The sequence below is a fragment of the Macaca thibetana genome, chromosome 2 (genome assembly GCF_024542745.1).
Source record: "Macaca thibetana thibetana isolate TM-01 chromosome 2, ASM2454274v1, whole genome shotgun sequence".
Lineage (NCBI taxonomy): Eukaryota > Metazoa > Chordata > Mammalia > Primates > Cercopithecidae > Macaca > Macaca thibetana.
The window spans coordinates 142773815-142789944 of NC_065579.1; the positions used below are offsets into that span (position 1 = coordinate 142773815).

The 16130-nt window shown below is 52.0% G+C and overlaps 1 protein-coding gene across 3 annotated transcripts in view; it reads right to left on the reverse strand.

The window, feature by feature from the left end:
• The window catches only part of IQSEC1 (IQ motif and Sec7 domain ArfGEF 1), a 387620-nt gene that overhangs the window by 247463 nt on the left and 124027 nt on the right, over positions 1 to 16130 (reverse strand). For all 3 annotated transcript variants that reach the window (XM_050781445.1, XM_050781451.1, XM_050781450.1), the window contains exon 2: positions 15106 to 15135. In XM_050781445.1, the coding sequence (XP_050637402.1) occupies positions 15106 to 15135 (30 nt within the window). The remainder of the gene's footprint in view (positions 1 to 15105; positions 15136 to 16130) is intronic.

Consider the following 16130-nt stretch of genomic DNA (forward strand, 5'->3'; position numbering starts at 1 on the left):
CACGTGTGAAGGGTGGGGAGCCCCCATCTGCTGAGGAATGAGTTAAGGGCAAAGATGAGTAACCATGCTTCAACGGCTGTATCAGTTAGGAACAGGTTGGCCTGCAGTGACAGAAAGCCCCATGAAGAGTAGCTTAGAACACAAAGGCATCTAAAGTGTGTTAGCAATGATGATGTGAGAGACGTGAGCAGTCCCAGGCTTGGCTGGTGGCTCACTACTGTCATCAGTGACCCGGGGCCACCCGGCTCTCTACTCCACCCCTAACAGAATGTTGGTGTCACTCCCTCATGATCACAGTGTGGCTGCCCCACTCCAACCATCACATCTGCAGTCAGTACTCATGCCAGAAGCAAGCGCAGCATCTTCTTTTTGGCCACTTCTTTCTTTTCAGGAAAGACAATCCCTCACAGAAGCCCGCACAGGCTCCGTCTAATGTCTCACTGACAGAACTGGCACAAGCCCTTGCCCCAGCCAGTCGCAAGCAGGAGGGAAAGAGACAATCATGACCGACGTGGCCCAACCATGACTTTCCAAATTGAGCTTCCACAGGAAGAAGGCGGAGTGGGGTGGGCAAAGGCCACTGTGTGAGCACCCAACCACACCCTGTCCTAGAGGAGGCGTGGACAAGGTAGCTGAGGGCCCAAAGTGCGAGGAACAGACCAGCAGAGGGAGCACTTGCAAAGGTGCGGTTTGGAGAGTGAACCTGGGCGCCCGGTGGAGTCCTGATTATTGGGAACAAGGCATGGGGGAAATGCTAGGTAGGACTGGGGTGACATTCTGTCCTAGTGTGGAGCAGGCAGGCAACATGCAGTTGGTGAGTCACAGAGAGCCATGGTATGGGTGCATGAGCAGGAGGGAATCCCAGGCGGGTGCAGACCCTGCACTTTATGTTTTTCGTTGTTTTTTTTTTTTTTTTTTTTTGAGACAGAGTCTCGCTCTGTTGCCCAGGCTGGAGTGCAGTGGTGCGATCTCGGCTCACTGTAAGCTCCGCCTCCCGGGTTCCCACCATTCTCCTGCCTCAGCCTCCCGAGTAGCTGGGACTACAGGTGCCCACCACCATGCCCGGCTAATTTTTTGTATTTTTAGTAGAGACGAGGTTTCACCGTACTAACTAGGATGGTCTCGATCTCCTCACCCCATGATCCGCCGCCTCGGCCTCCCAAAGTGCTGGGATTATAGGCGTGAGCCACTGCGCCCAGCCCATTTTAGTTGTTTTTATTTTTACTTTTTCAAGAGACTAACATCTGTCACTCAGGCTGGAGTGCAGTGGTGCAATCATTGCTCACTGCAGTGTTGAACTCCTGGGCTCAAGCGATCCTCTTGCCTCAGCCTCCTAAGTGGTTGGGACTGCAGGCATGTACCACTACACTCAGCTAATTTAATTTTTTTGTTTTTTAAGAAATGGGGTCTGGCTATGTTGCCCAGGCTGGTCTTGAACTCCTGGCCTCAAGCAATCTTCCCACCTTGGCCACCCAAAGTGCTGAGATTACAGGTGTGAGCCACCACATCTGGCCAGTCCCTGCATTTTAGAGACTGAGCAGAGCTGTCTGTGACAGGAAATAATGTTGCCAATAAACCGCAAGGGCTCTGTGCAAATAGATGACTATGTTAACAAGAGGGAGTAAACATGACCTTCGCTAATGGATTTGCAAATGGTTGCTTCTGGTCACTGGCTATTAGAATGCATACAATCAACTGGTCCCTTAGCCCCACCTGTCACACCTGCCCTGGGCTCAGCCTTTGGGTCCTTGCACCCCTTGGGTCCCTGAAACAGCCCATAGCATTGTGCTATGCACAGCATGCCTCGCCTCTGAGATAGGCAGGCAGAGGGCGACTGCTCCAGTACACAGAGGAGAAAACAGAGGCCGAAAGTGGGCAAAGGACGTGCTGGTGGGTGATACGGGTGGGATTTAAACCCAGGGCCTCTGTCTTCACAATCCACTGTGTGGCTTGTCTAGGAATAAGAGACTGCTGAGGATGTGGGAGGGCCAGGGATCCTCAGGATGCTGTGTGCAGAGTCCTGCAGCACAGGGGAAGGAGGACCCACAGGTAGGAGGGCAGAGCAGGCTGGAATCCACCTCTGCCGGCCTCTGAGGTCCTTGCTCTCACTCTCTAGGGGTCCAAGGCAGTGCAGTATCCCTTTAGTCAATGTAGGGCCCCATGAAAACAAATGGGGTCCTTTATGTCTTCAGACTGGTGCACCCTCCCCACCCCAGCCGGGACATTTGCCAAACCCCAGGGTGGCCTGTGCATCCGCCAGGAGGGCAAGAGGGGGTTTTTTCCAACTTGATGCCCACTCCTGCAGAGAGGCACATGTGTGAACACAGACACGTTGCTTATTAAGGCCTGGGGCCTCCCAGGCCAAGCAGAAGAGTGCCCTGCCCCCATGGGGACCTCAGTCCATGGGGCGCACACTCAGGTAGGGGTGTTATGGGTGAGGCCCCCACAGCCCAGGGTGAGCCGATGGCTGAGAGCACAGCACAGTTAAGGTCCCCCATCCCAGACAATGGCATCCTGGAATTGAGGGGTGCCTGAGGTCAGGCTTAGCTAATTCCAGGCATGCAGTGGACTGGTTTATTAAATTACACTTTACTCCCCAATAGTAGGCCCCTTCCCCTACTGCCTTGTAGCCCTTGGCCTCTCTGTTTCATTTCTCTCTGGGACCAAGTTCTTACCTTCAAATTGAGTCTCACCATGGACATAAATACTGTCCCTTCACGTGTCAACTTCACTGTAAGAGTTCACCCCAAGTCTCTGTCTCTTTCCTTTTCTGGTGCCTCCGCACCCTTCTGTCCTGATTTAGAAGCCAGGAATTTAGCACAGCCAGGCTAGGAGGGAACAGCAGCACACAGCTCGGTGGGCGGGTGGTGATAACCACCATAAAACCTCAGCCAGCTGAAGTGTCCAGCACCAAGGACAGCTGCAGTCAAGGGCTGGGCCTGAGCTGGTCAAAATAACTCACTCAAGGGCAGGACGCAGTGGCTCATGCCTGTAATCCCAGTACTTTGTGAGGCCGAGGCAGGTGGATCACTTAAGGTCAAGAGTTTGAGACCAGCCTGGCTAAGATGGTGAAACTCCGTGTCTACTAAAAATACAAAAATTAGCCAGGCGTGGTGGGGGACGCCTGTAATCTCAGCTATTCGAGAGGTTGAGGCACGAGAATCACTTGAACACAGGAGGTTGCAGTGAGCCAAGATCACACCACAGCACTCCAGCCTGGGTGACAGAGTGAGACTCTGTCCCCGCTAAAAAAAGAATAACCTCCTCAATGTGGCAATCCTGCTCTGGGCTGCATAAAGGAAACGTGGGTGTGGAAGTCAACAGTCCCCAGGGCCAGCCCAGCCCTCCAGAATGCAGGGTTCAGAGTATCACTGTGAAGTCACAGCTCTGGGCCTCAAAGCTCCAGCACTTGGCAAGTGACAAAAAGCAAAAAGAACCTCAACTTCCTCATCTGTAGCTGGGAGTATGGTCACCTTCTTCTGCAGGTTAGAAGGTAATGGTAGGAGAGTCCAGGGGCCAGCCAGGGATGAGGCTCGCCCATGCCAAATCACTGCTGCTGTCCTTTTAAGGTTGTTATTTTAAATATATTTTTTATTGCTTTTGGTATACAAGCAGTTTTTGGTCATGTGGATGAATTGTATAGTGGTGAATTCTGAGACTTCAGTGCAGGGGTCACCAGGGTAGTGTACATTGTACCAGACACATACTTTTTTTTTTTCCCAGCCCCCCTCCCACCCTCCCTCTTCTGAGTCTGTGAAGTCCATTATATCACACCATATGCCTTTATGTACTCATAGTTTAGCTCCCACTTATAAGTGAGAACATGGCAGTTTTGGTTTTCCACTCCTGAGTTACTCCACTTAGAATTATGGCCTCCAGCTTCATCCAAGTTGCTGCAAAAGACATTATGTCATTCCTTTTTATGGCTGAGTAGTATTCTATGGTGTAGACATACCACATTCTCTTTATCCACTCATTAGTGGATGGGCACTTAAGTTGGTTCCACATTTTTGCAATTGTGAATTGTGCTGCAATAAACATATACATGCAGGTGTCTTATTTTTGAGACAGAGTCTCACTCTTTTGCCCAGGCTGGAGTGCAGTGGTACACTCTCAGCTCACTGCAACCTCCACCTCCCAGGTTCAAGCGATCCTCCTGCCTCAGCTTCCCAAGTAGCTGGTACCACAGGCGCATGCCACCACACCCGGCTAATTTTTGTAGTTTTAGTAGAGATGGGGTTTCACCATGTTGGCCAGGCTGATCTTGAACTCTTGACCTCAGGTGATCTGCCCCCCTTGGCCTGCCAAAGTGCTGGCATTATAGGCGTGAACCACCATGCCCAGCCAACAGGTGTCTTTTTGATATAGTGACTTCTTTTCCTTTGGGTAGATACCTAGTAGTGGGACTGCTGGATCCAACGGTAGATCTACTTTTAGTTCTTTAAGGAATCTCCATACTATTTTCTACACAGGTTGTACTAACTTACACCACCAGCAGTGAATAAGCACTTCCTTTTCACCATGTCCACAACAACATCTATTGTTTGTGACTTTTTAATAATGACCTTGAGTAGGCCACTTCCTCTGTGTGCCTCAATGTCCGCATCTGTACTAGTGTGCTGATAACAGGACCTTCCTCCTCACCCAGGAGAGCACCATAGAGACACTCATCATGGCCATCCTCACAGAGGGAGGAAGGAGGGAGGCCTGGTACGGGGGCAAGGTAAAATCTGGGGGCCCTCAGTCACGTCCATTCTGCTCCCCATGCCCGGCACAGCCCGCCTCCGAGCCATTGTGCATGCTGTTTCCCATGCACACCTATACTCTACCACAAATCAAATTATGAATCTTAAACCAGGAGTCTTGAAGGAGGGTCCAGAGGCCAAGTCTAGAATTTCTGAATTCATTCTAACACAAGAAGTGAAAGACACCAGAAAAAAATATTGCAGGTTTATGGGTTTTTGTTTTGTTTTGCTTTGTTTTGGGTATGTAATGAGATTTGGCCTCCTGGGTGACATTCCCTCAAGCACCAGTCTCTGGAGCTGGGTCAGAGCCATCCTCTGGTTGGAGTTCCTGGTTCCAGGTCACCACAGTCCCTGGGGCTCCCTGGCCCAGGCCCTGTCCCTGCCTCTCCATGCCTGGCCCCTGCAGGCTTCTGAGTTTGTTGTCCTCACTTCAAGCCTGTGGAGTGTCACATCTGTCACCTGGGAAATGAGGACATGTCAGGCTAGCCTGCTCTGGCTCCCAGGTGGATTAAAGGGGCTGAGAATGCAGCCCTGGAGCAGGGGCTGGCGAGACCCCCTTAAAGGGTAATCCCTCCCGTATCCTTTCCAGGGGAGCCAAGGCTGCAGGGAAGGGAGGGATGGCTGAGGCCTGGATACTGAGAAGAGCTGGGAACAACCACTGCTGGGCAGCGTCCTCAGGAAGGCAGCGTCCCCTGTCATCCTCCAATGCTGCCCCTCACCACCAGCCCCTCGCCTCCCCTTCTTGCTTACTCCGTCTAGGCAGTCCCCACACCTGCCATGTTGGGGGTGGGATTCCAGGGTTAGCACTGACAGCTGCAGCCTCTCACAGTGACAAGTGCAGGCCCCCCACACCCCAAGGCACAGCTCATCCAGCACAGTAGGGCTGTGAGGTGGCTGCTGTTCGACCCATTCACAGTGGGAAACTCAGGCTCCCAAGGGCCAGGCTTGCCCAAGGCCACACAGATGACGGAGCCTGGGCTCGCTGGATTTGAAAGCCGTCCTGAAGAGCAGACCTCCTCCCCACAGATGGGCTGATCCCTGGGCCATTCCACTCAGTGGAGGGAAGCACAGACAGGGTGAGTGTGTCGTGGGGGCGGGGAGAGGGGGGACAGAGAACAGGCAGGGTCAGGACCAAATTCCCCAGAAGAGCAGTCTTGAAGGGTGAGGAGCATTGCAAACTGGGGAGGAGGGAAGAGGGTGACCCTGGGGGAGGACCCAGCCTGTCAAAGGCCCAGAGGGTGATGCACCCTGGGAAATCTGGCTCCTGTATTGAGGCAGGAGCTGCAGGATGTGACGGGAGGTGAGACCGGAAGGTGCCGTCCCCGTGTGCAAGCCCCAGACTCCCACTCCTGCCTGATCCAGGCCCTGGCAGCTCTGCTTCCCCCAACCCCTGTGTTCCCCTCTGCCCGCTGCCCCAAGGCCCAGCCACAAAGCTGGCTCCTCCGCCCTCTGCACTGCTGTGTTGCCCCGCCTTGGTGCAGATACCACAGAGGGACCCCTGCCTTCTACATGATACAGGTTCTCATCACTGAGGGGTACAGTCATGACCTGTCTTCAAAGTTTATAGAAAATGAAAAGTGAAAGTAAAAATCATCCAGGCTGTTGATGGTCTCAGTGAGGCAAGGATGACGAACAGTCCCTAGGCTCCCGGGAACAGTCCTGCCAGACCCCGGTCCTAGAGGCAGAGCGGGAGGAGGGAGAAGAATCCACCCTGCAGTGCCCTATTACACCTCAAGTTTTCTCTTAATACATAACATCTAGACCAGCCCTGAATGGTGAGACACTTTAGAGACACTTACGAGTGAAAAATGAGGAACAAATGGACTATGAACTTTTTCCCAACAGGGTCAAGAACTTTAATATTTTAATACATATTACAGTTCCTTTTCTCCAAAGCTGCAGGCTGCATAGGCTGGAAGGCAACTAAGAAATTATACGGACAGGGGCCGGGCGCGGTGGCTCAAGCCTGTAATCCCAGCACTTTGGGAGGCCGAGACGGGTGGATCACGAGGTCAGGAGATCGAGACCATCCTGGCTAACACGGTGAAACCCCGTCTCTACTAAAAAATACAAAAAACTAGCCGGGCGAGGTGGCGGGGGCCTGTAGTCCCAGCTACTCGGGAGGCTGAGGCAGGAGAATGGTCTAAACCCGGGAGGCGGAGCTTGCAGTGAGCTGAGATCCGGCCACTGCACCCCAGCCTGGGCGACAGAGCAAGACTCTGTCTCAAAAAAAAAAAAAAAAGAAAAGAAATTATACGGACAGGACCAGACACCTGGGAAGTTCTAAATCTGTCTGTCTCCTTACAGTGAGAGTTCAGGCTGAGGCTTGACCACGTCCTCATCTTTGCCTTCATTCTGCAAAGGGAATGTGGTTGGTTTTTCAAATTAAGCTTTTAAACATGTCAGCTTAGCAGGGAACTTGTCAGTTCCAAACTCATCTTTCTAGCAATAAGCAGGTTGGATCACGCGTGAGGCAGCCTGTTCCCAAGTTATTTATTAGAATCTGCAGGCCTGAGCCAGGAAGGAGACAGCACACCACATTTCCAAACAAGCGTCTGCATGGGGAAGAGTCAGGGCAACAGGAGTTTGGGAGGAGGAACAAGGGGCGCCCTGGAAGATAATGCTTTTAGTGGGAGTCTCCACCTTCATGCATTTGATTTCCTCACAAGTGCCTGGAGAGCACAGTGGGTGGGAGCTGAGTGTGGCTCTCACCTACGGCGGGAGGGCTGAAAATCACACAGCTGTGGTCCCTGGCCCAGCCTGACCCCAGGCAAGGATGTGGGAAAGTGCCCTCCAAGACTGTTGTACTGCGTAAGACAGGGCTCAGCTGCTGAGACAAAGAGCCCCACCTGAGAGTGGCAAATAGAAGTTTGTGTCTCGGGCATTTCAGTGTGAAAGCAGATGCTCCAGGGCTGGCCTGGTGGGGCAGTGCCAGGGAGCTCCTCTCCCTTGTGGCCCTGTCATCCCAAAGGGGGTGCCCTCATCCCCCTGGGCCAGGATGGAGCTGCAGCTTCAGTGCTAAAGTCTCCAGCAGCAGGACAGGCACACGGTCAGAAAGAGGGGTCTCTGTGAGTAAATATCCTGGAAGTCGACACAAATCACTTCCCTTCCCATGCTGGAGGGACAGCTTGGTTGTACCAGCAACCTCGTTGCAGAGGAGGCAGAATTGAGTACTTGAGCAACTCGAGACACCAACTAGATCTAACAGGACACTCCACTCAACAGAGTGCAGAGTCCTCAGTGGATGTGGACTTTCTCCAGGATTGACCACAGGGTAAGCCACAATTTAAGTCTCAAGCGATTTTAGAAAATAGCTTACAAAGTAACTTCTGGGACCACAATGGGATGAAGTAAGAAATCAACAATAGAGGGAAAACCTAAAAATTTGGCCGGGCGCGGTGGCTCAAGCCTGTAATCCCAGCACTTTGGGAGGACGAGACGGGTGGATCACGAGGTCAGGAGATCGAGACCATCCTGGCTAACACGGTGAAACCCCGTCTCTACTAAAAAATACAAAAAACTAGCCGGGCGAGGTGGCGGGCGCCTGTAATCCCAGCTACTCGGAGGCTGAGGCAGGAGAATGGCGTAAACCCGGGAGGCAGAGCTTGCAGTGAGCTGAGATCTAGGCACTGCACTCCAGCCTGGGCGACAGAGCGAGACTCCGTCTCAAAAAAAAAAAAAAAATTTAAAAATAAAATAAACAAAATAGGAATGGAAAGAAACTACCTCAACATAATAAAGGCCATATACAAAAAAATCCACAACTAACATCATACTCAGCAGTGAAAGACTGAAAGCTTTTTAGCTAAGATCAGGAACAAGACAAGGATGTCATGTTTGTCATTTGGGCTCAACATAGTATTGGAAGTCCTAGATAGGCAATTAGGAAAGAGAAAGAAGTGCATGACGGAGGGACAGAAGTGGGAGCATCCAGGCATGTGGACAGGCAGGCTTAGCACATTTAGCTCTGGCCTCCTTCCAGAGGTGCTCCCCTTGGATGTGGGAAGTGTCAAGTATAGAGACCAAAATAGCATGCTGTGTCAGGGCACATAGCTGAGCACTGAGGCATAGGACTGCATAAGACAAAGTTCCTGCTGACATTCCAGTGGGGACAGGCAGATAAGGGACAGAAGTAAACAGGCTGATGTGCAGAGATTGGGTAGGTTACTTGAGGTGGGATGATAAGGGAAGAGGAGCTAAAATCTGAAGGGGGATTGGACTGAGGAGAACCCACCTTGGGTGAGACCTGGGGGAGCATGTTCCAGCCTGAGGGAATGGCACAGGCGAAGGCCCTGGGGCACTAATGAACTTGGAAGAATCGAGGCACCAGAAGGCCAGAGTGTGATGACCACAGTGATGGAGGTGAGTATGGAGAGTCAGATGTGGACAAGATCAAGAAAACTCTGGGGGCTAGATGTTTTCATTTCCATTTGACTTGAGGACACTGAGGCTCAGGGAAGTTGAGTCATTTGGCCAAGGTCATTCAGCTTAGACCCTGGTTTCAAAGTCCTCACTCTCCCAAACACCGGACCTGGGTCAGATGCACACATACACATTGTGTCACCACCTTCTAAGTACTTTTTAAGATTTGATTGCAATAGAAGCAGATGTTTAGACAAGGCTTACTAAATGCATTCTGGGATTTAGTCTAATTCCCCATTAGTTGACTCCCTTGCCCCTGCACCAATATCTCTGCGCCATCTTCTAAACAGTCAGTTATTACTTCTCTACACAGGTTCACAGAAAACAAATCAAAACGCAAAATATACCCAGTCAGATGGGTTTTTGCCCAGTGACTTGAATGTGGTTCCTATGAGATCTTTCTACTTTCTGTGTAAAGAAAGGACCAGTAGTGCCTCCGGAAGCAGGCTGAGGGCATTCAGAGGCCATTCAAGGGTCTCAGGGACCCACAATTCATGGGCCACACGGTAGAATGAACACAGCCAAAGAAAGCACTAGTGAACTAGAAGACCATCCTCAGGAAATTGCTCAGGATATAGCACAGAAATTCAAGGAGATGGAAAAGTAAAAGGCCACCAAAGTCAAGAATGCCCAAGAAATCTCAATCATAAACCCAGGGGAGCAAAGGAAGGAAGGAGGACAGCCAAAAGGGCACACTCTCCAAGCAGCGGCCACCACCTCCTGCTCATGCAAACATGGGCTTGCCTCAGACCCTCCCTCAGGATTCTGAGCAGCCGTGTCCCTCCACAGACTATGGCAGAGGGAGAAGAAAGGAAATGGATGTTAACTGAATACTGTGACATGGCATGTGCTGTTCCATCTACAGCCTCATTTAATTGGTCCATGGCCTTCAGGCTAAAGTCTTTACTCCCATTTCTTCATGGGGAAGAAATTAACTGTATCTCATTGGTCTTCACACCCTTAGTAGTTAGCACAAAGACACAGCAGATGCTCAATAAAGACTGTTGAATGAGTGAAATCTGAGGCTTGCAGAGCTCAGTGGCTGTTGCATGGTGACACAGAGGGTAAGAAAAAGAGAAAGGATTTGAATTCAAGATTATTTTCCCCAAGTGCCTGTACTCTTTTGATTCCACAGTGCTAAGAAAGGTCCACTTGCCTCCAGAGGCCGCCGGCTCAGCCCTCAGTCCAGCACCTCCAAAACATGGCTGGACAATGGCAGAGGTCTCTGGCCTAGCCCCAGCCCGTCTCTCACATTTGGAGCCTGCTCCCATTCCTTCCTGAGAGAAAGAGTTCAGTTCTGTTTACCTGGCACAGCAAACACTTCCAGCTTTGTCTGCCACATTCAGCAGTTTTCATATCTCCTTGTGAACAAAATAAACTGTGTGTTCTCATTTTGGGTTTGGGGGAAAAAGGCCCAGTTAATTACAAAGGCTGTTTTGCCTTGGTATGGAGACAGAAAACTGAATTTGTTTGGACAAATTACGTTTACTTACACATCTTGGTTCCAGCTGAGCCAATGCTGGTAACCAGGCCCACCTTCTCCAGAAGCTCCCCCACCATCCCCAAACAAAAGAGTCCTCGGGCTCTCCCCATTGTCCCAGCCTTGCTATTGCCTTTGGAAAATGCCTGTCAACGTTCAGAGTCCTGACGGGGAGGCGACCTGTATGGGGCCACCTCATGCAATATGCTTCTAAGGTCAGGGCTGGGCGCAGTAATCCCAGCACATTGGGAGGCCGAGGCAGGCAGATCACTTGAGCCCAGGAGTTCAAGTCCAGCCTGGGCAACATGACAAAACTCCGTCTCTACTAATAATACAAAAATTAGCCAAGCATGATGGCACACGCCTATAGTCCCAGCCACTCAGGAGGCTGAGGCACGAGACTCACTGGAACCCAGGAGGCGGAGGTAGCATTGAGCTGAGATCACACCACTGCATTCCAGCCTGGGTGACAGAGTGGGACTCAGTCTCAAAAAAAAAAAAAAAAAAAAAAAAAAAGAATTCTTCTAAGGGTTAGAAGCAAAATTTCTGCACTTCAGTCAGCTCATGCTTATGAAGGGTACGTGGCTGCCACTGGACACTGGCATACTTGGAGAAATTCTGTTTCCTTGGAGAGACCATATGTTCCAGCAGCCTGTTAAGATCATGTGGGCACTTATTTAAAATGTAGATTCAGGCTGGGCGCAGTGACTCACGCCTGTAATCCCAACACTTTGGGAGGTTGAAGCAAGCAGATTACTTGAGGTCAGAAGTTCAAGATCAGCCTGGCCAACATGGTGAAACACTGTTTCTACTAAAAACATAAAAATTAGCTGGGCCTGATGGCAGGCGCCTGTAATCCCAGATTCTCGGGAGGCTGAAGCAGGAGAATCGCTTGAACCCAGGAGGTGAAGGTTACAGTGAGCCGAGATGGCGTCACTGCACTCCAGCCTGGACAAGAACAAGACCCCGTCTCAAAAAAATGCAGATTCCCAGACCCTGCCCAGACCTACTGAGTGAGGCATGAAAGGGATAGGGGCTGGAAATCTGTATTTTCAACAAGCACCACAGGCGACACTGACTTGCAAAGGCTTTGGTGCATGCATGGCATGCCACCTTTCCACTCGAAATCCACGTCATCCTAGGCAAGCTGTTTTGTACTGCTCAGCCTTAATTTCCCAGAGCTGAAAAAATAAGGGCCAATAATAACTCTCTTAAAAAGGTGCTGTTGGTTGTGCAGATGAGGTGAGGCCCCACCCATAGTGAGAACTCATTGAATGGAACTTATTCCTATGACTGAATATAGTTGAGTTAATTTCAAGGATTTGACGGAGTGCCGGGGGGAAAAAAGATAATGCCTGCACCCTGCAGAAAGCCCTGGCACTTTTAATCCAGTATCCACATTCTCTCTGGACCCTCCACCGGGTCCTTCATTTTTGCAGACTCCAAACTCCACAAACCTCTTCTCTTCCTATGGTCCCTCTTCCATAAATAAATCATTAGAAGATTCACATTTGAGGGCCTCCAGAGCCTTCCTCTTGATGGAGTCAGAAGCAGACACATCCTCCCAGGGAACAATGAGCAAAGTCCTACATTTGCAAAATGGTCAAAAAATGAGTCATTTCATTTGTGGAAAATGAATATATCTGATCTTGCAAATGTTTTGCCTCAGGGAAAAGTAGTGAGCGTGAATTCACAAACAGGCTTCTGCATGCAAAAGCACTTCCCTGCTGCTCCGGAGGCTGAGAAAAGCAAACCAGAAAGGTGGCAACTCCGATCATTTGAATTTAAAGAATAAGAATCTCACCAAGCAGGGACCTTGGGGCAGGGTGAGAGCCGGTGGGGAGGAGATGTCTCTCAGGGCTGTGTCCTTAATTTTTTTAATTTTTTTTTTGGTGGAGACGGGGTCTGGCTATGTTGCCCAGGCTGGTCTTAGACTCCTGGCCTCAAATGATCTTCCTGCTTTGGCCTCCCAAAGTGCTGGGATTACAAGCGTGAGTCTGTGCATGATGGGGACAACGGGCCAGGGCAGGTAAAGCCACGGCAAGTCACATCTGACCCCGGCATCTTAGCCTCAGCAATGCTGTCTACTGCGATGTCCACACAGCAGGGCGTTTTTGGGATGGATTCTTCAGCCTTGGAAGAACTAAACACAGCCTTCCCTGCTGGAACTTCCATCCGCGCTCTTCCTTGCCCGGCTTCTCCTGTCTGTGCGCCCTGATGGGAGCCATGTGGCTCGGAGCTGGAACATATGCTCGGCTCTGCGTGTCAGTCCCCCTGCGACACGGAGGCCATTCCTCGTTCTCCCCAGGCCGCCAGTCATGCTCGCTCCTGGGATCCCTGCACATGCTGTTCCCCCACCGAAATGTCGTTCCCATGCTCCTCCTCCAGGGCTGGGTTCCACAGCGCCTGCCTGGCAAATGCTTTCCTGATGATCTGCCAGAGGGAGTGCCGGGCCGGGTGGGGCTGGGGCAGACTGGATCCCCACCACGAGGGTCCACTCACTCTACATGTTCACTGGCCCCCGCTCAGGTCACCAGTGAGAGCAGGCTGCTCTCAGGACGCCCCTGTGAGGGACCCGCTGCCCACCATGAACTTTCACAGAATGGGGGTTTCAGGTAAGCAGCTGCCTTCTTGGAAGACAGACGGAGAAGGGCAGCTGGGGGGCATTGGGGGAAGCTTAGATCCCAAAGGGGCCCACAGAGGCAGCCCTTCCTGAGCCTGCAGCCCCTCAAGTCCATGTGGGAATCCCCTTCCACCTCAGGGCCAGCCCCAGGGATTGGCAACCCATCCTCTCCCTATCCTGTTGTTTTGAACTAATTGTTTGAACAGGTATTACATTGACAGGGTTCAGAACCCTCAGGAATACTCCTAGGTCTGCCCTGAGGAGGCGTTCAGGCACTGGAGGCCCTGCCCCTTGCCCTCCCTCTGAAGGGACCATCTTAACAGCCATCTGTTTCCTTCCTGTTTCTTTTTGCTGACAAATTAGATAAGAATATACGTACTTCCATCTGACCTTTCTTACCCCAAAGTAGCGTGAGATGTGTACTCTCGCACTCTGCTTTCCTCATTTAATGGTACATTCTGGAGGTTTCTCCATTGTGCACTAGGGGCAGTCTCCCCTCCTCCTCAGGGCCGCCCTGTGTTCCAGGGTGGGGCTGTGCGGTGGTGCACACCTCAGGCTGCAATCACGGCCTGCTGCCCCCTCCCTCGGATCCCCAGACCCTAGCCTTTCTCCGTCCATCCCCGCTGGCATGCCCCCCTCTTATCCCCTTTAGCTCCCACTCTTGCCAGCCCAAGTGCTGCACCATCCCCAGCTGGTCCCCTCACTTGGGCTTCACACCTGCACACAGTCCTTCCGGGACCCTCTCTCTCTCCAGTTCCCCTTCTGAGCATGTCTCTGCTTCCTGCGAGACCCTGCCTCTCACTCCCTGGACTCTGGTTCCCTGGAGCCCAACTCCCTGCCCATGTCCTCTGCTCCAAGCACATAGCTGACTGCCCCAAGTATAAGATTCGGCACCTCCTGTGCTGCCTCCCAAGAGGCCCCCTGGGATGCAGCCTCCCCCAGCTCTGTCTCTTCTTCTGCCGACACCTGAAGGACCCCACTCCAGCTGGCATCCCCAGGGCCAAACTCAGGACATCTCATCTCCCCAGCCTGTAACATCACAATACAAACCAGCCACCTCAGGCCACCACCCTAAGACCTGGAAGTCCACCTGCTGCCAAAGGGGACTGGGAGTCCATGGATTCTTAACAGCCTCCTGGCCTCTCCTTCCCATCCCCAGCCTCACCATGCTGACACCCATCTCCCATGCCCATGGCCTTCTTGGTCCCCCAGCTCATGCCTTGAGAACTGCCAGGCCCGAGGCTCCTTGGCTGGGGCACTGACACCCCAGGTACTGTCTCAGACCAGACCCTCTTCTAGGTTCAGTCAGAGCCTCTGGCAGAAAGCCCACTCCATGTCCACCCCCACCTACCCTCGGTTGGTGGGGCGAGGATGGGCAGGGGCACTACACCTGCCGTGGAGACACCCCGCATTGTTAGAGGCTGGTTGGAGCCAGGCCCACCACCAAGCATCTTAGACTTGCCCTGGCCCCGCCAACCCAGCCCCAGGGGTGTCAGGTATAGAAGTTTCTGGTCCTAGATGGGTCACAGCCTTGGCACACTGGGCCATCACCAGCCCCAGAAAGGGCAGAACCACCACCAACAAAGGTGACCTCTGCAGAGGTCACTCTAAACACACGGAAGCTGGGCAGGGCTTTTGCTCCAGGATGCAGAGCCAACAGACGTGCTCCTGCGGATCATGCCCAGGCCTTTGGGGCACACGCCAGGGCCAAAGGGAGCAGGGGAGGAGAGGTCTGACCTGGGAGACCCGCGGGGAGAAATCAAAGCACATGGTTTCATCAGCGCCGCTCACCACCGGGATTCGGACACATGGACAGAGGTGGATGAAGCACATACCTGACGCTCCGCGAGCTTTCTCCTTCAAACCTGCAACGAGAAGAGCACGTGCTTAGAGCCCAGAACCCTCTGCTCCGGGAGACCTGCACGACGATAGCAGATGCGGGGACCCTGACGTCCCTAGCTGCTCCCAGCGTCCCCTCCCCAGCCTCAGCAGACATCCCCAGGCCCAATCCTCCAGGGTCTCTTGCTGCTGTTCTTTTGACCCGGAACTGTATTCAGAAAATCCACTCTTCTTGGAAGACTTAGGGTTCCTTTCCCACCCTCTTCCAGTTTCCATCACCTTGACTGCAATTGTTTTCCCAAGATTTGAATACACCCCAGGAGTCGAGAGCAAAGCCAGAGGAGGGTCTATGGTTCCAGAACTCTGACCTGGGCAGCAACTAAATGAATGAATGAATAAATGAGAGCAGTGTGACTGGCCTCACTGCACCCCCTACTTGGTATTTCCAGTGTATTTCCCCAGAACCAGCTCTATTTTCAAGTATCAGAAATCAATTACAACCACATTACAAAGGAGACAAGCTTGAATGTCAAGAAATTGGACAATCAGATTGTACTGCACACTTGAACTTTCACGGAGACTGTGACTATGCGGTGTTGACAGCGATCCCTTCCTGCTCTGTACACCAAAGGAAAGGGACTTTGGGATTAAACCACACGCAGCTGATGGCTAAAGCCTCGCTTGGGCTTCCTGGGTCTTAAGGAGCAAAGGGCTTTGAGCAAACACATTCAGGAATCTAATCCCTGGATGTCCCAAATTGGATTTTATTGCCAGAGAGCTAGAAAAATAAAAACATACTTAACCCAAAGTCAGATATTTGTCTTTTTGTTCATTGCCTTTTCAGTAACGTCCCAGACCAGAAGTCAGAGCACATGCTGCACGGCCCATAAGCATAGCAAGCCCCAGGGGATGCCTTTCCCACTGAACCAAGCTTGCCCATAGATTCAGACCCGGCCTCCCTTGGTGCTGCCCAGCCTGGTCACGCTCACCAGTAGCAAATGAGACAGAAGGCAGGTAGTCC